Consider the following 23289-nt stretch of genomic DNA (forward strand, 5'->3'; position numbering starts at 1 on the left):
TGGTGAAGATGCTGTGAACATTGTTGGAATGATAATAAATCATTTAGAATATTGCATAAACTTAGTTGATAAAGCAGTGGTAGGGTTTAAGAGGACTGACTCCAATTTTGAAAGAAATTTTTAGGTAAAACACTAGCAAATGCATTGCATGCTACAGAGAAATCTTTTGTGAAAGGGAGAGTCAATCAATGTGGCAAAATTCACTGTGTCTTATTTCAAGAAGTTGCCACAGATATCCCAGCCTTCAGCAACCACCACTCTGATTAGTCAGCAGCCATCAACATTGAAGCAAAACCCTCCTCTAGCAAAAAGATTATGGCTCCTTGAAGGCTCAGATGATCATTAACTTTTTTTTTTTTTTTTGCAATAAAGTATTTTTAAATTAAGGTGTGTATATTTTTTAGATATAATGCTATTATACATTTAATAGACTATAATGTAAATATAACTTTTGTATGTACTAGGAAACCAAAAAATCTGTGTGACTTGCTTTATTGTGATATTAACTTTATTGCTGTGGTCTAGAACCAAATTAGCAATCTCTCTGAAATACACCTATAATTTATAGTGATTTAAAGTTTTCCTTTTCCTTCTTCCAGTCTTGAGTAGTTATGAAAAACTCATCAGTCATTAATTAGCAAAGCCAGTTAAAACCATGACTTTGGCTGGTGATATAAGAATTGTGGTTCATTTTGGTGAGGTTTCCCTCACTTAAACAACTGAACAATTAGAGTTTATGAAGGGTCTAATGTTTGAGGCATTGTGTTAAGCCTTAGGAATGGGGGGTACTAAAATACATTTATTAGATAATGATAGAATCTACCTTAGGGGATTGTCACTAGGATAAGATCAGTTAGTGGCATAGTTAAAATGATTAGAATAGTGCCTTGCTATAGTAAGCAGTAAAAAATATTAGTTTTGTTATTATTCTTATTATCACTATAAGATATTTAATGAAGTACTTAACAGTTCATTGTGATAAATCCTCCAATAAAGGTTCATAAAATTGCTAAGTATAGGGAGTATGTGAAGGAGCTGGGGACATAAAAGATTGCATCGAATTGAGTCTTAAGTGATAAGTTTGCCAGACAGAACATGGGAGAAGAATTTTCCAGGCAGAAGAAAAATTCAAAGCTCAGGATGCATGGCTAGAAGTTTGGGAGGGCCAGGGTGAGAGATTGTAGAATCGAGGGCATTGTTGGTCTGAAAGAAAGAAATCTAAATGAGATAATCCATCATTTATATAAATAAGTTTCTTCAGTTGTCTTCTATGTGCTACATATTGTGTGACACGAACATTAAGATATTTATGGTCCTCTCAAGTGAAGCTGAAAGTCTAGTGGACAGCATATACACTGCATAAGGAATTACAGTACTGTATACGAAGAGCCATGAGAGAGAAAGCAGAGAGCTAAAACAACATGTTAAATTATTTCTATTTTAGAGAATAGGCAAGAATTCAGGGTTCCTGAATTCCATGTTAATTTTTATAATCTTAAATTTTTATATTTTAAAGCAAAATGTAAAAAAAGTTTTATACCTTATCTATTTTATGAGCTTTTAATTTTTATTTATTTATTATTTGTTATTATTTAAATAATACATTATAGATTAATTCATAATAACAAATTATATAAATAATGACAACTAATTTTCAAATTTAATGTTATTTTTATCTTTATTGTTATTTTATATATTTATTATATTTATAATTTATTACTAACAAAATTATTGTTATACTATTTATCCTTATTTTAAGTTATTAAAACTTTTAGAGAAAATTGTAAGAATATTGAAATATATATTTATATTAAAGGATTTGATGTTATATGTAATATATATTTAATCTTCATACCGCATATTTAGATAATACACCAAAATTAATTCTTTTCTGAGATTAATTCAATTTTTATATTAAAATTTTATACTTAATTATGTATTTATATTTAAATTATATATTAAAATATAACATTTGTATAAGTTTAACTTTTATAGTCATAGACATTTTCAGACACTATTTCGGGGATAATCTTTCAAGAAGAAAATAATACTTGAAAGAAAACCAACATTAAAAAGTTATCACATTAAATAAATAATGTGAAACACTTAATATAATGTTTTTTAGTTCCACACACATCTAAGTTAAACTCTCCTGATTTCAACTTTCAGCACTCAGAAAGAAGCTTTCGATTACTCTCTACATCTTGTAACAAAAATGTTAACCATTTAATAATTTACTATTTCATCAAAAAATTGTAGGCCCTACAGACTCTTTTAAGTAGCAGATATTGAAGAATGGGACTCTCACTTCCTCCATAAATTTTTTTTTTCAGAATGACTCACTTTATTAGAAATTTAGGCTTCTGTCTTCTTTTCATACACTCAGTGAATAGCAAAAAGGTCAACATATCACATCTAGCCATTTGCCTGACATTTAGTACTGTGATGTGTAAAGTACTATGTGGAAAAAGTGAGGAGAAAGACTGGATTCAACTCCTCAATAGGTTAGATAGAGTGCCTTAGACAGCTCTCATAAATATAGATGATAGTGTTGATATGCTAAGATTATTGATATTTTAAAACTGAAATCTGTAGTTCATACTAAATAGCATTTTATTCTTCATTTGGAAGAATGGCAGAACACAAAGGAAAGTGTTATGTTCCTGAAAGCTGCCCATGTATCTGGAAAGATTGGGAGTATCTCTCAGGAGAAGTGATTGCTACACCGTGTTACACCTGGTAAGGAGATCCATTTATTTCACAAATATTTTCCTAAGTAATTGTGTTAATTTCAGTCATCTTGTAGTATTTATTTAATGAGACTGACATCAGCAAAAAGTAAATCAAGCCTGAGCAAATAATTTAAAGGCTTGCAGGAGTAGGTGGACAGTTACTATCTGCAGGGAACTGTACCATTATTTTTATGCATATTTGTTCAGCCCAGAAGAAAAGTGTAAAATACAACAATCTAAAATTTTAATAGGAAAAAATATCTCATGTTTATAAGAAAGTGCTAAATGTTGCAAGGAAAAGACCGTATTTAATGGAAGGTTTTCAGTGTCAAGGTAAGTCAAAAGAATACCATAAAATAAAATTTGAAATATAATTTCCCTAAAGTAAGGACAAAAATTCTAAAGTCATGAGCAATGTCATGTCTAATGCATTTAAATGTACTCAAATATGGGAGATGGATTGTGCTCTGTCAGTTACCAGCAGACCTGTGTTCAGTTTTTCATTCTGTCATCTACTTTCTGTGTGACCAATGCACAATTCCCAGGCTTGGTTTTGGTGTCTGATAATTTATTTAAACAAAGTGAAAAACGTATGCCTAATTTGTCAATGTAATAGGTGGTATCAGAATGAATTGGCAGTATTCGTAAGGGATATTGGCTCATGAGTTCTCTTGAATACAGACATTCCAAAGTTACTGTCACTTGAAATCACTAGTTAGAGTCAAGTTTCTTTAGAAAGGTAACTGGTGTTATTTTTTAATAGCGTTTGTCGACGAGGAATGTTCAATTGCACATATTATCCATGCCCAGCAGTGTGCACAATGTATGGGGACCGGCATTATTATTCTTTTGATGGACTAGAATATGACTATATCAGTGATTGCCAGGTTTTTTTGATAAAGGTAGGTCACAGTTACACATTTTTATTTGCATTTGTGTAAAGATTTAATGTAAAAAACAAGTATGCTGCTCCCTGATATATCGAATTCATGTGTTATTTATAAAACCTATAAAAAAATTATATCTTTTTTCAACTTTTATTTTAGGTTTGGGAATATGCTTGAAGGTTTGTTAATGTGGGTAAATTACATGTTGTTGGGGTTTGGTGTACAAATGATTTCATCATGCAGGTAGTAGCATAGTACCCAATAGATAGTTTTTTGATCCTTACCCTCCTCCCATCCTCCACCCTTAAGTAGGTCCCAATGTCTATAGTTCCCCTATTTGTGTCCATATATACCCAATGTTTAGCTCCCTCTTATAAGTGAGAACATGTGGTATTTGGTTTTCTGCTCCTGTGTTAATTCACTTAGGATAATGGTCTGCAGCTGCATCCATGTTGCTGCAAAAGACATTTCTTTCTTGTGGCTATGTAGTATTCCATGGTGTATATGTACCATATTTTATTTACCCATTCCACTGTTGATAGGCATTTAGGTTGATTCCATGATTTTGCTATTGTCAGTAGTGCTGCAATGAATGTACACGTGCATGTGTCTTTACGGTAGAACGATTTATATTCCTTTGGGTATATACACAATAGTGGGATTGCTGGGTTGAATGGTAATTCTGTTTTAAGTTTTTAAAGACATTGCCACACTGCTTTCTACAGTGGTTAAACTAATTTACATTCTCACCGGCAGTGCATAGCAGTGTGTAAGCATTCCCTTTTCTTCGCAACCTTGCCAACATCTGTTGTTTTTTTGACTTTTTATTAATAGCCATTTTGACTGGTATGAGATGATACCTTATTGTGGTTTTGATTTGCATTTCTCTAATAATTAATGATGTTGAGCATTTTTTCATATGCTTGTTGACTGCATGTATGTATTCTTTTGAGATGTGTCTCTTCATGTCCTTTGCCCATTTCTAAGGGGGTTGTTTTGTGCTTATTGATTTGTTTAAGATCCTTATAGATTCTGGTTATTAGGCCTGTGTAGGGTGCATAATTTGCAAATATTTTCTCCCATTCTGTAGTTTTTCTGTTTACTTTGTTGACATTTCTTTGGCTGTGCTGAAGCTCTTTAGTTTAATTAGGCCCCACTTGTCAATTTTTGTTTTTGTTGCAATTGCTTTAGGTGTCTTTGTTATGAAATCTTTGACAAGGCCTACATCCAGAATAGTATTCCCTAGGTGTTCTTCTAGGTTTTTTACGATCTTAGGTCTTACTTTTAAGTCTATAATCCATCTTTGGCTGATTTTTGTATTTAATGAAAGGAAAGGTTCCAGTTTCAATCTTCTGCATATGGCTAGCCGGTTATCCCAGCTGCATTTATTGAATGGGGAGTCCTTTCCTCATTGCTTATTATTGTCGGCTTTGTCAAAGATCAGATGGTTGTAGGTATGTGGCTATGTTTTTAGGTTCTCTAACCTGTTCCATTGTGTCTGTTTTTGTGCCAGTACCATGCTGTTTTGGTTGTTGTAGTCTTGTAGTATAGTTTGGAACTGGGTAGTTTGGTGCTTCCAGCTTTGTTCTTTTTGCTTAGGAATGGCATTGAATTTGTAGATAGCTTTGGGAAGTATGGCCATTTTAACAATATCAGTTCTTCCTACCCATGAGCATAAAATATATTTCCATTTGTTTGTGTCGTCTTGATTTCTTTCAGCAGTGTTTTGTAATTCCTGTTGTAGAGATCTTTCATTTTCCTGGTTAGCTGTATACTTAGGTATTTTTTTGTGTGTATATGGCTATTGTGAATGGAATTACAGTTCTTGATTTTACTCTCAGCTTGAACGTTATTGGTGTATAGAAATGCTGCTGAGTTTTGTACATTGGTTTTGTATCCTGAAACTTTACTGAAGTTGTTTATCAGTTATAGGAGCCTTTGGACAGAGGCTATGGGATTTTCCAGGTGTAGAATCATATTGTCTGTAAAGAGAGATACTTTGGCTTCTTCTTCCTATTTGGATGCCTTTTATTTCTTTCTTTTGCCTGATTGCTTTGGCTAGGACTTCCAGTATTATGTTGAATAAGAGTGATGAGAGTGGGCATCCTTGTCTTGTTCCACTCTCAGTGGGATTAGGTCCAGCTTTTGCCCATTTGGAATGATGTTGGCTGTGGGTTTGTCATAGATGGCTGTTAATGTTTTGAGATATGTTCCTCTGATGCCTAACTTTTAGAGGATTTTTAATATGAAGGGATGTCGGAATTTATTCAAAGCTTTTTCCTGCATCTGTTAAGATGATCACATGGTTTTTGTTTTTAGTTCTGTTTATGTGATGAATCACATTTATTGATTTGTGTATGTTGGACCAACCTGTCATTCCAGGAATACAGTCTACTTGATTGTGGTGGGTTAGCTTTTTGATGTGCTGCTAGATTCAGTTTGCTAGTATTTTGTTGAGGATTTTTGTGTCTATGTTAATCAGGGATGTTGGCCTGAAATTTTCTTTTTTCATTGTATCTCTGCCAGATTTTGGTATTTCTTTAACTCATTCTTAACTTTTACTATTTATAGGTAATGGGTTAGTTCTTAAACGTTCTGTGCCTCTGTTTCCTCATCTATAAAATGAGAAAAATAACTGTGAAAGTACTTCTGAGGATTAAATAAACATATACAAAAGGCTTAGATAGTGTTTAGTGTTTAATATAAAGTGAGTGTTCAATAAATGTTAGCCATTTTTATTGTTATTAATTTGGTTTGGTGAATATAAATATAACACATTAAACCATAACTGGGTTATACATTTTTTATGGTTATAACAATAAAAAGATATTATGCTCAATTCTAGAAATGCTATTTTGATGATATGCGTTGGTAAACTCCAGGCTTTATATATCTGATAAAATCCTTAAAATTTCTTACATTGAATGCATTTGGATTACCTGCATACTCAAATTTTAGACATTACTGATCACAGATTTACATTTCTAAATGAAAAATGTGAGCTTTAGAAAGAAGTTTCACAAGAATAAACAAAATAACATCTTTTCCTCCAGCAAACTAACCTATGATTAATGCATTTTTTTCTGGATATGACTTTTATATTATTAGAGGTTTGTATGTGATTCTGTTATTTAAGTCTAAGTCAAGAAAACAGACTATCTTACATTTTATATTAGTTCTGTTAAATAAAAAATGAACAGTAAAATCTGTAGCTTTTTGAACTTAAGCAAGGTTCTTGCTTATGTTTTACGTCATTGGATTTTCCTGTTGGTACCTGTCTTGGCTTCCTTTATGAATGATTTTAAGTTTCTTAAAGAATAAATACCTAGCAATGGATTTGGCAGTCATGTAATTACAGCGGATGGTAAGTTGCCTGTAGGGTTTTTTTTTTTTTTTTTTTTTTTTTTTTTTATCTTGTGCTGTTTGGATTATTTTTGGAGCCTAAGGAAGGCACACTAATGAATATACTTTCTCTAAGTATCCTCTTTGAACAAGCCTGTTTTAGCTAACAATTTAATATTAGAATCCTTTCATCCCCTGAGGTTTAGAGTATAAATTTAGAGACTTAGAAAAGTAGATAACAATTTAGAATTTTGAACGCATAAACAAATACACCTTTCAGGTTGATTTTATATCAAATCCTCATTTTCCTTGAGATTTAGGTGCCTCCGACACTCCTTTAAGTTACCTCCACCCTTGACTTTCTGGATATTATGAGTCTTTCAGTCTCTCTCTGGTTTCTTCTTTGTCTTGTGTTGTCTTTTCCTCTTATATAAGTCCCCACTCAGAGATGACTGATTTGGTTCCTTCAGAGCAAGGAGCAAGTTTTGCTCATCCATGTTTCACAAGGGAGGAGCACCATGCTGGGCACATAGTTTCTCACTGAATGTTTATTGAACTGGACATCTGTTTGTGGTTCTCTACCCCTTTTTCCTGGTGCTTGATGTGTTCATCCACTTCTAAAATCTTAGCCACACCTACACACTGATGAGTTCCAAATTGATATGTACAGCTCTGCCCCTTAATTTCTCGGCTATATTTCTGACTCAAGTTCATCCTCACAATAATATACTATTTCTTTCTATTTATCTTTCTGAGACTCATATTGTTATCATATCATTGCTTCTTAAGAACTACGACTTCCAATGGCCTCCAGTGGCTTCCAATATTGTCATAAAGTCAAACCTCCTACACCAGTCTTTCCAAGGGTTCTGTCAACTCCATCCCTCATCTATGTCTTTTCTCAGTGTACTCTTTGTATCTGATTTCCTCTGCTCCCTCAAAGTCATAGTTTCAGCTCACACTTATCTGTCCTGTTCTTATATCCTATTGTGTTTATAGTCATCACATCAAAATTAAGCAGCTCATTATATTCTGATTATTTTTATGTACTAATCTAGATTGTGTATTATTTTATGTCAGAACTATGTGGTATACTTCTGTATTCTTCATGGAACTAGCACAATTATGGCTGAATTATGAAGCTAAAAAATCACTTGTATGACTTTTTTTCAACAGTCTCCACTTGACAATAGAGACCACAAGCTTAAACATTATTTTTTAGTTCTAGCAATCTAACACTTGTGATAAATGCATACACGAGCTTTCAATGTGAAGTTTTTAGAACAGCACTTAGCACTTCTTAAACCTTAGTGTGCATGCACATCACCTAGGGAAATTGTTAAAATATGAATTCTGTTTTCATAGGACTGCAGTAGGGTTTTGGGTTCTACCTTTTCTTGCCTTTTCTGTTTTTAAATTATACTTTAAGTTCTGGGATACATGTGCAGAACGTGCAGATTTGTTACATATGTATACATGTGCCATGGTGGTTTGCTACACCCATCAACCCATCATTTAGGTTTTAAGCACCCCCACGTGTTAGGTATTTGTCTTAATGCTCTCCTTCCCTTTGCCCCCCTCAGCCCCTGACAGGCCCCAGTGTTTCATGTTCCCCTCCCTGTGTCTATGTGTTCTCATTGTTCAACTCCCACTTATGAGCGAGAACATGCAGTGTTTGGTTTTCTGTTTCTGCATTAGTTTGCTGAGAATGATGGTTTCCAGCTTCATCTATGTCCCAGCAAAGGACATGAACTCATCCTTTTTTATGGCTGCATGGTAATCCATGGTGTATATGTGCCACATTTTATTTGTTCAGTCTATCATTGATGGGCATTTGGGTTGGCTCCAAGTCTTTTCTATTGTGACTAGTGCTGCAATAATCATATGTGTGCATATGTGTTTATAGTAGAATAATTTATAAATCTTTGGGTATATACTCAGTAATGAGATTGCTGGGTCAAGCGGTATTTCTGGTTCTAGATCCTTGAGGAATAGCCACACTGTCTTCCACAATGGTTGAACTAATTTACACTCCCACCAACAGTGTAAAAGCGTTCCTATTTCTCCACATCCTCTCCAGCATCTCTTGTTTCCTGACTTTTTAATGATCACCATTCTAATTGGTGTGAGATGATATCTCATTGTGGTTTTCATTTGCATTTCTTTAATGACCAGTGATGATGAGCTTTTTTTCATATGTTTGTGGGCTGCATAAATGTCTTCTTTTGAGAAGTGTCTGTTCATATCCTTTGGCCACTTTTTGATGGGGTTGTTTGGTTTTTTTCTTGTAAATTTGTTTAAGTTCCTTGTAGATTCTGGATATTAGACCTTTGTCAGAAGGATAGATTGCAAAAATTTTCTCCCATTTTGTAGGTTGCCTGTTCACTCTGATGGTAGTTTCTTTTGCTGTGCAGAGTTCTTGAATTTAACTAGATACCATTTGTCAATTTTAGCTTTTGTTGCAATTGCTTTTGGTGTTTTAGTCATGAAGCCTTTGCTCGTGCCCATGTCCTGAATGGAATTACCTAGGTTTTCTTCTAGGGTTTTTATGGTTTTAGGTCTTATGTTTAAGTCTTTAATCCATCTTGAATTAATTTTTGTATAAGGTGTAAGGAATGGGTCCAGTTTTAGTTTTCTGCATATGGCTAACCAGTTTTCCCAACACCATTTATTTAATAGGGAATCCTTTCCCTATTACTTGTTTTTTTGACAAGTAATTTTTTGCCAGATTTGTCAAAGATCAGGTGGTTGTGGATGTGTGGCATTATTTCCAAGGCCTCTGTTCTGTTCTATTGGTCTATATACCTGTTTTGGTACCAGTAGCATGCTGTTTTGGTTACTGTAGCCTTGTAGTATAGTTTGAAGTCAGATAGCATGATGCCTCTAGCTTTGTTCTTTTTGCTTAGTATTTTCTTGGCTATATGGGCTCTTTTTTGGTTCCATATGAAATTTAAAGTAGTTTTTTCTAATTTTGTGAAGAAAGTTAACGGTAGCTTGATGGGAATAGCATTGAATCTATAAATTACTTTGGGCAGTATGGCCATTTTCACAATATTGATTATTCATAGCTATGAGCATGGAATCTTTTTCTATTTGTATGTGTCCTCTCTTATTTCTTTGAGCAGTGGTTTGTAGTTCTTGAAGAGGTTCTTCACATACCTTGTAAGTTGTATTCCTAGGTATTTTATTTTCTTTGTAGCAATTATGAATGCAAGTTCACTCATAATTTGGTTCTCTGTTTTTCTATTTTTTGTGTATAAGAATGCTTGTGATTTTTGCACATTGATTTTGCATCCTGAGACTTTGCTGAAGTTACTTATCAGCTTAAGGAGTTTTTGGCTGAGATGATGGGGTTTTCTAAATATACAATTATGTCATCTGCAAACCGAGACAATTTGACGTTCTTTCTTACTATTTGAATGCCCTTTATTTCCTTCTCTTGCCTGATTGCCCTGGCCAGAACTTCTAATACTATGTTGAACAGGAATGGTGAGAGAGGGCGTCCTTGTCTTGTGCTGGTTTTCAAAGGGAATGCTTCCAGTTTTGCCCATTCAGTATGATACTGGCTATGGGTTTGTCATAAATAGCATTTATTATTTTGAGATATGTTCCATAAATACCTAAACTATTGAGTGTTTTTTGCATGAAGGGATGTTTAATTTTATTGAAGGCTTTTTCTGCAGCTATTGAAATAATCTTGTGGTTTTGTCATTGGTTCTGTTTATGTGATGGATTACATTTATTGGTTTGTGTATGTTGAACCAGCTTTGCATCTCAGGGATGAAGCCAACTTGATCGTGGTGGATAAGCTTTTTGATGTGCTGCTGGGTTCAGTTTCCCAGTATTTTATTGAGGATTTTCGCATTGATGTTCATCAGGGATGTTGGCTTGAAATTTTCTTTTTTTTGTTGTGTCTCTGCCAGGCTTTGGTATCAGGATGATGCTGGCCACATAAAATGAGTTAGGGAGGAGTCCCTCTTCTTCTTTTGTTTGGAATAGTTTCAGAAGGAATGGTACCAGCTCCTCTTTGTAACTCTGGTAGAATTGGGCTGCAAATCCATCTGGTCCTGGGCTTCTTTTTGTTGGCAGGCTATTAATTACTGCCTCAGTTTCAGAACTTGTTATTGGTCTATTCAGGGATTTGACTTCTTCCTGCTTTAGTCTTGGGAGGGTGTATGTGTCCAGGAATTTATCCATTTATTCTAGATTTTCTAGTTTATTTGGTAGAAATGTTTAAAATAGTCTCTGAAGGTAGTTTGTATTTCTGTGGGATCAGTGGTGATCTCCCCTTTATAGTTTTTTTATTGTGTCTCTATGCAAATAAACTAGAAAATCTTCTCTCTTTTCTTCTTTATTAGTCTGGCTAGTGGTCTATTTTGTTAATCTTTTCAAAAAACCAGCTCCTGGATTCACTGATTTTTTGAAGGGTTTTTCGTGTCTCTGTCTCCCTGTGTTCTGCTCTGATCTTAGTTATTTCTTGATGTCTGTTAGCTTTTGAATTTGTTTGCTCTTGCTTCTCTAGTTCTTTAAATTTTGATGTTAGGGTGTCGATTGTAGATCATTCCCGCTTTCTGATGTGGACATTTAGATTTTTAGGGGCATTTATACATTTGCCTGTAAACACTGCTTTAGCTGTGTCCCAGAGATTCTGGTACGTTGTGTCTTTGTTCTCATTGGTTTCAAAGAACTTATTTATTTCTGCCTTCATTTCGTTATTTACCTAGTAGTCATTCAGGAGCAGGTTGTTTAGTTTCCATGTAGTCGTGCAGTTTTATTGAGTTTCTTAATCCTGAGTTCTAATTTGATTGCACTGTGTTCTGAGAGACTGTTTGTTATGAATTCCTTTTTTTTTTTTTTTTTTGCATTTGCTGAGGAGTGTTTTACTTCCAATTGTGTGGTCAATTTTAGAATAAGTGTGATGTGGTGCTGAGAAGAATGTATATTCTGTTCATTTGGGGTGAAGAGTTCTGTAGATGTCTATTAGTTTTGCTTGGTCCAGAGCTGAGTTCAAGTCCTGAATATCTTTGTTAATTTTCTGTCTTGTTAATATGTCTAGTATTGACAGTAGGGTGTTAAAGTCTCCCACAATTATTGTTTGGGACTCTAAATCTCTTTGTTCATCTCTAGGAACTTGCTTTATGAATCTGAGTGCTCCAGTATTGGGTGTGTATGTATTTAGGATTGTTAGCTCTTCTTGTTACATTGATCCCTTTACCATTAAGTAATAATACCCTTCTTTGTCTTTTTTTATCTTTGTTGGTTTAAAGTCTGTTTTATCAGAGATTTGGATTGCAACCCCTGCTTTTTTTTTTGCTTTCCATTTGCCTGGTAAATATTCCCCTATCCCTTTATTTTGAGCATATGTGTGTCTTTGCACATAAGATGGGTCTCCTGAATACAGCACACCGATGGGTCTTGACTCTATCCAGTTTCCCAGTCTGTGTCTTTTAATTGGGACATTTAGTCCATTTACATTTAAAGTTAATATTGTTAGCTCTGAATATGATCCTGTCATCATGATGCTAGCTGGTTATTTTGCACATTAGTTGATGCAGTTTTTTCATCATATGTCTTTATATTTTGGTATGTTTTTGCAGTCTGGTACCGGTTTTGCCTTTCCATATTTAGTGCTTCCTTCAGGAACTCATGTATGACAGGCCTGGTGGTGACAAAATCCCTCAGTATTTGCTTGTCTGTAAAAGATTTTAATTCTCCTTCGTGTATGAAGTTTAGTTTGGCTGGATATGAAACTCTGGGTTGAAAATTCTTTTCTTTAAGAATGTTGAATATTGCCCCCGACCCCACTCTCTTCTAGTTTGTAGGGTTTCTGCAGAGAGATCTGCTGTTAGTCTGATGGGCTTCCCTTTGTGGCTAACCCAACCTTTCTCTCTGGCTACCTTAACAATTTTTCCTTCATTTCAACCTTGGAGAATCTGACGATTATGTATCTTGGGGTTATTCTTCTCGAAGAGTATCTTAGCGGTGTTCTCTGTATTTCTTGAATTTGAATGTTGGCCTGTCTTGCTAGGTTGGGGAAGTTCTCCTGGACAATATCCTGAAGTGTGTTTTCCAACGTGGTTCCATTCTCCCCGTCACTTTTAGCTACATCAATAAGTCATAGGCTTGGTCTTTTTTCACATAGTCCCATATTTCTTGTAGGCTTTGTTCCTTTTCATTCTTTTTTCTCTAATCTTGTCTTCATGCTTTGTTTCATTAAGTCGATAATCAATCTCTGATACCTTTCTTCTGCTTGATTCATTTGACTGTTGATCCTTTTGTGTGCTTCACAAAGTTCTCGTGTTGTGTCTTTCAGCTTCATCAGGTCATTTATGTTCTTCTCTAAACTGGTTATTCTAGTTAGCAGTTCCTGTAACCTTTTATCAAGGTTCTTAGCTTCTTTGCTTCTTTGCATTGGGTTAGGACATACTCTTTTAGCTCTGAAGAGCTTGTTCCTAGCTACCTTCTGAAGCCTACTTCTGTCAGTTCATCAAACTCATTCTCTGTCCAGTTTTGTGCCCTTTTCTGAGAGGAGCTGTGATCATTTGGAGGAGAAGAAGCATTCTGGTTTTTGGAATTTTCAGCATTTTTGTGCTGTTTTTTCCTCTTCCTCATGGATTTATCTACCTTTGATCTTTGATGCTGATGGCCTTTGGATGGGGATTTTGTGTGGGTGTCCTTTTTGTTGATGTTGATGTTATCACTTTCTGTTTGTTAGTTTTCCTTCTAACAGTCAGGGCTCTCTTCTGCAGGTCTGCTGGCGTTTCTTGGAGTTTTACTCCAGACCCTGCTTGCCTGGCCTGGGTATCACCTGTGGAGGCTGCAGAACAGCAAAGATTGCTGCCTGCTCCTTCCTCTGGAAACTTCATCCCAGAAGGGCACCCACATGATGCCAGTCAGCTCTCCTGTATGAGGTGTCTGTCGACCCCTACTAGGAAGTGTCTCTCAGTCAGGAGGCACTTGAGGAGGCAGTCTGTCTGTTAGCGGAGCTTGAGCGCTCTGCTGCAAGATCTGCTGCTCTTTTCAGAGCTGGCAGGCACAAATGTTTAAGTCTGCTGAAGCTGTGCCCACAGCTGCCCCTTCCCCCAGGTGCTCTGTTCCAGGGAGATGGGAGTTTTGTCTATCAGCCACTGACTGTGGCTGCTGCCTTTCTTTCAGAGATGCCCTGCTCAGTGAGGAGGAATCCAGAGAGGTAGTCTGGCCACAGCTACTTTGCCACACTGTGGTGTGTTCCGCCCAGTCTGAATTTCCCAGTGACTTTCTTAACACTGTGAGGGGAAAACCATCTACTCAAGCCTCAGTAATGGCAGATGCCCCTCCGCCAGCCAAAGTTGATCGTCATAGGTTAACTTCAGACTGCTCTGCTGGCAGCGAGAATTTCAAGCCAGTGGTTCTTAGTTTGCTGGGCTCCATGGAGGTGGGACCTGCTAAGTAAGCCCACTTGGCTTCCTGGCTTCAGACCCCTTTCCAGGGAAGTGAACAGTTTTGTCTTGCTAAGGTTCCAGGTACCTCTGGGGAATGAAAAAAAAAAAACGCCTGCAGCTAGCTTGGGGTCTGCCCAAATAGCTGCCCAGTTTTGAACTTGAAACCCAGCCCTGGTGTTGTAGGCACACAAGGGAATCTCCTGGTCTGTGGGTTGCAAAAACCATGAGAAAATCGTAGTATCTGGGCTGGATAGCACAGCCCCTCATGGCTTCCCTTGGCTAGGGGAGGGAGTTCCCTGGTTCCCTGGCCCCTTGCATTTCCTGGGTGAGGCCACGCCCCACTCTGCTCCTGCTCGCCCTCTGTGGGCTGCACCCACTGTCTAACCAGTCCCAGTGAGGTGAACCAGGTAACTCAGTTGGAAATGCAGAAATCACCCACCTTCTGCTTTGGTCTCGCTGGGAGCTGCAGACCAGAGCTGTTCCTATTCTGCCATCTTGCCAAATCCCCCAGGTTCTGCCTTTTCAATAAGCTACTAGATAGTGCTGATGCTCCATGTCTATGGACCATATTTTGAGTAGTAAGAATGTAGAACATTTCACTTTCTTAACAACCTGATTTTAATTCTTTTTGAAATTATTCTCTTCTTCTGCATAGTCAAATTTAAGTTACATTCAGAACAAAGAAAGTTTCATTGACAATATAATGTCAAACATTAAATGTTCCCACTGTATATATCATTACTGTTAAAGATATTTGTTTATGGTATCATTTTAAGTAGTAAGACAAAGATTCTATGAAACTTTTTCATTTTGTATATGCAAAAAATATTTGCACATTTCTTCCAAAAGCATTAAAAGTCTTATTCATGTGTCAGCATCTCTACAAACATTCTCCAATGTATGGTGGTGATCTTTGTTCACATTATTATTTCATTCATTTAATAAAACAATTTTAGAGGCCTATTAAATATAAAGCATGCCAGTAAAGACATATCTACTATGTATACTCCATGTAAAGTATATACTCCAGATTTCTCTAAGAAAATTCTAAGGTTTTGATGGTGGCGATAGTACCTTATATTTCTTATTATTCTTTCCAAGTCATTTTGCAGAATGCTGGGCATTTGGTGAACTCAGTAACTACTTATTAGTGTTTTCTCCTGTTACCCTCATTTTCTTTTGTAGTAGAGAAAACATAACATTTATCATTGTAGTTTCAAATAGTGATTGTGCAGAAAATACTTCAAGTAGAGTATTTGTCTTAACTCTGAGTCTTGGCAAGAGGAAAGTATATTCTTGTGTTTGTGTTTAATTGTAGAGAAATAATAACAACTAAGAAATAATGGACAAGGCCACAATCTAATAAAAGATGTACCATAGTTTCTTTTCAAATGATATTTTTTTTCTCTCTCTAGTTCTTCATTTCTTTTTTTTTTTTTTTTAATACTTAAAGTTCTAGGGTACATGTGCACAACGTGGAGGTTTGTTACATATGTATACTTGTGCCATGTTGTAGTTCCTCATTTCTATGAAAGACAAATCATAACAGGACCAATTTACTTGCAAAATAAGTTTTAATTGTAATATGTATGGCTTGATTATTTGCATAAAGTACAGGAAGAATAATTATTGTTCATATAGGCTCTTTTATGTTGACTTTGTTGTAACTTTTTCATAATCTCAGGTTAGACCTTTTAAAAACCTCTTGAGGTTAGCCAAGCTAAGGATTTATCTGTGCCTGCAAATACCTATATGAATTGGATTAATTTCTCTCTTTTTGAGGTTCCAGAATAACTTGGGGTTTCTAGTCCTGTCAGAAAGTGATGTGTTTCACTTACTACAGGTCACAAACATTGTAAAGGAATTGCATAAACAAGGTGCTAGGCCAGTCTGTACAAGAGGCTTTGGTCAGCTCTATAATGTCAACTTAAATTCCCCAAAGCAGTCCGGTCATATCTGTAAATATTCCATCCTAGTCAAAGCCATGGTAAAATAACCAGCGTCTCCAACTGTGTCCTGTTACAGCAGAAAATAGATTCTTATTGAACTTATGCAAATAGCTATATTGCCATAATTTAAGAATACTCACAAATAATTTTCAAATTCTGGAGAAATCAGATGTTAAGAAATATGCCTCAAATTTTGCTCACAAGAGCATGCTTTACTCAATTTATTTTAAGCTATAAATGGCTCAAAAAAAAGGTTTTCTTTTATTTTTCTTTCTTTCTTTCTTTCTTTCTTTCTTTTTTTTTTTTTTTTTTTTGAGATGGAGTTTCACTCTTATTGCCCCGACTGGAGTGCAATGGTGCAATCTTTGCTCACCACAACCTCCACCTTCTAGGTACAAACAATTCTCCTGCCTCAACCTCCCAAGTAGCTGGGATTACAGGCATGCACCATCACGCCCAGCTAATTTTGTACTTTTAGTAGAGATGGGGTTTCTCCATGTTGGTCAGGCTAGTCTCGAATTCCTGACCTCAGGAGATCAGCCTGCCTTGGCCTCCCAAGTGCTGGGATTACAGGCATGAGCCACCGCACCCGGCAGAATTGTTTTCTTGACTTTAGAAAACAAAACAATAAGAAGCCCAATGTTTCAAACAAAAAAGTCATAGGAAAATATTTCAGCCTTCTACTATTTCAGTCCCATGCTGTTAACTCCTGTTCTGCCCAGTATTGGGCCAGCAATCCTCACGAACACATCTGCTTTCCAATGAGAATCCCAGAAGTTTTCTCTCTAGTCTAATGACACAGTCTCCAGAGTAATAAGAAACCTGCCTTCAAGAGCACCTGTCAGAGTCCTTTCCACAAACTTCCCTAAGGAAGCAAGTTGTGGACTGCAGCTGATTATAAAGTGCTTTCTGAGAAGAATCAAAGTAAAACAATAATTGTCTGTGCATGACAAAAGTCTTAGAATAGCAATGGTTAAAGACACAATAGACAAGGAAATTTGATTACTTCTGTGGCATACAATCATTAACGTAATAGTCATAATTATTCCTGATAACATAGATTAAGACATACAAGAATTATATGAATCTCATATAATTTTGGAACATACATTAATGACACATTCATATAAAAATAACTCAAAGAAAGTTAAACACCATTTCGTATTTGACAATGATTCTGGTATAATTTTAATGTACCAATGAAGATTAATATGTCTGTCTCGGACTTCAGGAGCCCTAATATCCAAAAAGTTAGTTTGAGGCCAAAAGACTGAATTTAGAATTTGGAAAGATTATCAAATATCAAAGACTTAAAACACTTGATATTGCAAAATAGAGTCACAGATCACTGTAAAATTAGTCATTTATTTAATCAAAGTGATAATTCAAATATTTTAAAAAGCAATAACCTTTACTCTTTGGTAGAGAGGAGACTCAGTTTCCCAAATAATCTTAAAACTTAATAAAGACGGTTAAAAAGGTAAATTTAATCTATCTCTCTCTTCTCTTTTTTTTTGTTGCCGTATACTCAAAAGGTAAATAAAAATCCTTTACTATCTCTTAATATTACACAAAAATCTTGTTCAAAAGAGAAAAACAAATTTTACCTTTGCATTGTGCATTATTAACACTAAAGTTAATTTTAAAAAATACATCAAATTTTAATTAGTTTGATCACAAGGTAAGATCTTTATAAATTTTTTGTAACCTTTTACAATATTTACCATTCTTTTTTCCAACTTTTTATGTGTTCTAACAAGAACCTCATGAAGGTGTCAACTGAAGGGTGGTTTTGGCTCCAGGCAGCAGAGAGTCATGGTTGACCTGATGGCATTCTTGCAACTTAGACAATCTCTGTGGGACTGCCCTATTTTCTGCTTACTCAGGCCAGCGTGTCTAACTTTCTTTTCTGTGTCTTTTCTCTACTTTTTCTTCAGTTCAGTCATCCTTTCTACTTCCTCATATGTTCAGCTTGTTTTTACCTGGTCAGCTCCCACTCTTCCTTACATCCTTTACATGTTTATTCACCCTCAGATCTTACTGCAAAACGTTAAAAAAAAAAGTCGGTATTTAATGGTTCAAATTTGAGAGAGAATTGAATAGAGTATAGTTCGTTTTTTCTGCCAGCATTGAAGTCCCTTTGCCCATAAATGAATGTGCTGCTTTGGGACATAAACCATGGCTGCCTGAGGCTATGGTATCAGCAGAGACTTTGTGTGGGATAATTACCCTTAAAAGGCTGGGGCTATGACAGGTGCTGAGACTGACATGTCAAGTATAATTATATACGTCCTTGAAAGGTGCTGAGTTTCTGTTTCAGAGTCATTTTGGGGCATATTCTGTATTAAAGCTTTTAGTACCTGAGAATAAAGGGTTTTGAGGAGCCCATGTGGCACATTGATATTGACCTTTTTCCTCCAGCTTTGTTATCATTATTACTGTGTTGCTTAGCAACTCTGCGGCATTATTTCTAAACCTAATATTAACTTGAAATATGTCAGAAATGGAAAGTATAGAAATGTGACTTTTAGGTATAGTGCTATTGTTTCCAATTACTGTCAGCATAACATGCTATTATAAGACAAACCATACAGATAGAATATTTCTTGACATTTCAGATTTAATATAAAGGATAAAACTAACATTGAGGCACTTTAATTAATAGTAATAAAATATAATGGCAATAGAAAGCCTTTCAATCAGCTTTTCACATCCCTTAATCTAAATAACTTTTCCCAAGAGGAAGAGCAAAGCAAAACCCTAAATTATGCATTTTTACTTCTTTGAAAATTATGCAGAAAGGCAGAAAAGTATGACATTATTTTTTTTTGAGTAGTACAATGCCATAATCATCATAATGACCCTTATTATTCCACTTTTCAAAATTTAGGCAATGCTTTGCAAAAGGATTGTTTAAAAAGCAGCAAAAGCTCCCAGCATCTATGAAGGAAAAATGGGTTACAGAGGGACACATTAATTACTCCATCAATACCATTCATTAAAAACCTATCCTCTAGTCACTATAACACTTATTAACAAGGCAGAAAGAATTTAGCCAAAATAAGAGATGAATTGAGCTAGTTTTCATATTGCCAGTGTTGTGAAAAACTAAGTGTGGAGAATTTACATCAAGAACTCTATGATCATCAGGCAAGGTGACTTACACCTCTAATCCCAGCACTTTGGGGGGCTAAAATGAATGGCTCACTTGAGCCAGTAGTTTGAGACCAGCCTGGGCAACATAGTGACACCCTGCCTCTACAAAAAAATTTTAAAAATTGGTCACGTGTAGTGACACACACCTGTAGTCTCCCAGCTACTCAGAGGCCAAGGTGGAAGAATTGTTTGAGCCTGGAAAATTGAGGCTGCAGTGAACCATGATCATGCCACTGCACTCCAGCAGCCTGGGTGACAGGGCAAGACCTCATCTGAAAAAAAAGAAAAAAGAAAAAGAAAAACAAACTGTATGATTGCCAATTTTTTTTTTTTTTTTTTTTTTTTTTTTTAGACAGAGTCTTACTCTGTCACCCAGGCTGGAGTGCTGGAGTGCAGTGGCATGGTCTCAGCTTACTGCAACTTCAGCCTCCCAGGTTCAGGCAATTCTCTTGCCTCAGCCTCCCAAGTAGCTGGGACTATAGGCACGTGCCACCATGCCTAGCTAATTTTTGCATTTTTAGTAGAGACCGCGTTTTGCCATGTTGGCCAGACTGACCTCTTGAACTCCTGACCTCAAGTGATCTGCCCGCCTTGGCCTCCCAAGGTGCTGGGATTACAGGCATGAGCCACCGTGCCTGGCCTATGATTGCCAAACATTTGATGACTTTTTCTTACTATAAAAGTAAACGCTGACCCATATATCTCAAAATGGAAAAGATTCAGGTAATATGTGTGGGCCTTTGAAAACTGAACATTGAATCCAAGGAGAAATGTCACATTTCTTCCTTTCCTTTTAATGAAATCTCTACTGTCCACTATTAGTGAAAGGGCTCTTCAAACAGTAGCTTTTAACTTTGGGGGAGATTAAGACCACTTTGAAAATCTGACAAGAAGCATGTACTTTCTTCCTAGAAAAATGGTAAGTATATGAATTGATGAATATGTTAGTTTTATTTAATTATTTAACATTATATACATATAACATCCCTTTGTATCTCATAAATATGTACAATTATAACTTGCCAATTAAAACTTTTAAAGAACCAGATACAAACAATATTTTAGAATGAAATTTCCAGAGTCAGTGCAACTGAAGTAACCTATCCATTCAACTGGGGTAGAAAATTAGAAACTTTGATTCTAAAGAGTGACTTAGTGGATGCAGTGGGGAGTTGCTAAGGAAAGGGTCTAACTGGAGGTGGAAGTGTGACATTTAGAGTAGAGAGACCAAATAGTGTTCCTTGAAGTTAGGGATTCCCTATCATCTAAAGTTGTCTTTCTCCTCAACCATTTCTAGACTCTTCCTAATTTCTTTATAAGTGGCATCAACACAAACAAAACAGATTAGGGATTTGAATTCTGATCCTCCTCTTATTTGGCAAAGCGACCTCAGATAATCAATTAGTCCGTCTTAACCTCAGTTTCCTCATCTGTAAAATGGAAATAATACCTAATTCAAAAAGTTTGCCTAAGAACTAAATTGGATAATATATGTAAAATGCAAAGTAAGCTCTCAAACAATACACATTATTTTATTTACTAACAAATACCAAAGTTTTGTAACTATTTGTGTTCTTATGTATAGACAAATAATTATTCAGCCAGAAATATCCTTTAAATAAAACCAAAGACATATATCCAATGAATATTTTTTAAGATTTCCCTAAGTGACATACTGTTTTGTTGATTATTGACAAAGAAAATGATAATGGTTAGTACATTTGAGCTATAGAAATAAAATGGTAAACTTGGCTGGAACAAAATTTTAACAGAGATATTATAGGTGTTTAAAGATTGAGGTATCCTACTATATTTCTATAAAATTCTTCACATTATTAGTTAAAAATGACTTTTTTTATGGAGGTAAGTTGTTTTTCAGTTCTAATGCAATCCATTGTCAATATTGATCTTTAAGATTTCTTAATAAAAATAACTAAAATAATATAGGTTGTATATATTTGTATTAATAAAATATTTTTGACATTTCAGAGTACAGATGATTCAGATATATCTATCATTGCCCAGAACAAGAAATGCTTTGACAACGATATTGTTTGTTCTAAAAGTGTTTTGATTTCAGTTGGGGACACTGAAATTTACCTGAATGATACTCCTTACAAACAGGTTAGTGAATTATTTCTTTCAGGATCATTTGAAGTTGTCCTGAGGATACTACAAATAGAATAGAAATGATTTGGGCTACTTCTCTCTGTAAATGGTTATGAGATCTATGTTGTTTTTTCTTTTCCATTTTGTGTGGCTTCAGTAAATTGTGCTTCACTTCTCTCTTCTTATTTCTTAACTTGCCTTCTCCATATTCCAATTCATTCCTCTTGCTTTCATTCCCATAGTTGCCATTTGGGCCCTTGCAGCCCTCACCTATTGCCTTAATTACTTCAGTGGCTTCCAGGCTAGACTCTTGGCTTCTAGTTTTAGTCTTTCCCCTCTAATTCATCCTCACATACTGCAGCATAGGTAGTTTTACTTGTATATTTTTTTTTTTTTTTCTTTAGACAGAGTCTCACTCTGTTGCCCATACTGGAGTGCAGTGGCATGATCTCGGCTCACTGCAACCTCTGTCTCCTGGGTTCAAGCGATTCTCTTGCCTCAGCCTCCTGAGTAGCTGGGATTACAGATGCACTCCATCACTCCTGGATAAGTTTTGTATTTTCAGTAGAGACGAGATTTTACCATGTTGGTTAGGCTAGTCTCAAACTCCTGACCTCAGGTGATCCACCTGTCTTGGCCTCCCAAAACTCTGGGATTACAGGCATGAGCCACTACGCCCAGCCTTATATATGTACATTTTTGATGGAAATCTTAATATGTCACTCTGTGGTTCTTCAAGACTTTGAGATGCCTTCCCACTGCTCCTCCAAGGCCTTGCCAATCTGGCTGTTACCCACCTCTCCTGCCAGCTCTTTCATCACTTTCTGCTTCAAGCCCACATTCCAGAAGGTGGAGCATCTTATTAGTCCTTCATTACTATTATTGCTTCTTCCTGGATCTGTCTTTCCATTTAAATTATTCTTATGCAATATGTCTTAGCATACCTCCTCCGGGGAGCTCCTCCGCATACCCTGAAGCACCCTATTGGAATGTGTATCATGCTTTAATGAAACTACTTGTGAGCTTGTCTTCCCCAATTGTCTCCAAGTTCTTGTTTATTGTATCCTTGGAGCCTGCCCAATTTAATAGAATGAATAAATTTCACTCATTCATTCATCTCGTACCTTCTTTTATAATGTTTACTGATTATCAAAACATGTGCTAATTGTTGGGACTACAATAGTGAAATAACACTGTGCTTGCCTTTAAGAAGTTTCTGCTCAGGTGACGGATACATTCAGGTAAATAAGGATGCACAGCGTGGTGTCCTATGGTAGGAATTTATGTAGGATAATATGGGAACTGCTGGGAAGAACACCTAAAGAAACCTGGGGTGCTTAGGGTGATTGTTAAGAGCATAGACTTTAGAGTCACTCAGTAGTAACTTGGAGCCTCTGTTCCATCACCTGCCTGCTCTATAACTTTGGGCAGGTTTACTTAACCTCTCCAAGCTGCAGCTTTTCCATCCGTAAATTTGGGAAGATTTTAGAACCTACTTCTTTAGTTTGTGTGAGGATTGAAATGAAAGTATAAATTGATGGATTTGAAATGATTCTTCTTATTTCCTTTACCCTCCCTATTGTTGAAGGCTCAGAAGACATGCTGTGGAGGAAATGATTTGCACTGAGTCTTAAAGGATGATTAGGCATTAGCCAGGTGAAGAGAGGGAGTAGGGTGGCAATCAGTACAGACG

The 23289-nt window shown here is 35.9% G+C and overlaps 1 protein-coding gene across 1 annotated transcript in view; it reads left to right on the top strand.

Annotated features, from left to right (window-relative positions):
• The window catches only part of OTOGL (otogelin like), a 166409-nt gene that overhangs the window by 65161 nt on the left and 77959 nt on the right, over positions 1–23289 (top strand). The window contains exons 24-26 of the mRNA XM_021922642.2: positions 2632–2739; positions 3496–3634; positions 21477–21611. Of these exons, the coding sequence (XP_021778334.2) occupies positions 2632–2739; positions 3496–3634; positions 21477–21611 (382 nt within the window). The remainder of the gene's footprint in view (positions 1–2631; positions 2740–3495; positions 3635–21476; positions 21612–23289) is intronic.

The sequence above is a fragment of the Papio anubis genome, chromosome 9 (assembly GCF_008728515.1).
Source record: "Papio anubis isolate 15944 chromosome 9, Panubis1.0, whole genome shotgun sequence".
NCBI lineage: Eukaryota > Metazoa > Chordata > Mammalia > Primates > Cercopithecidae > Papio > Papio anubis.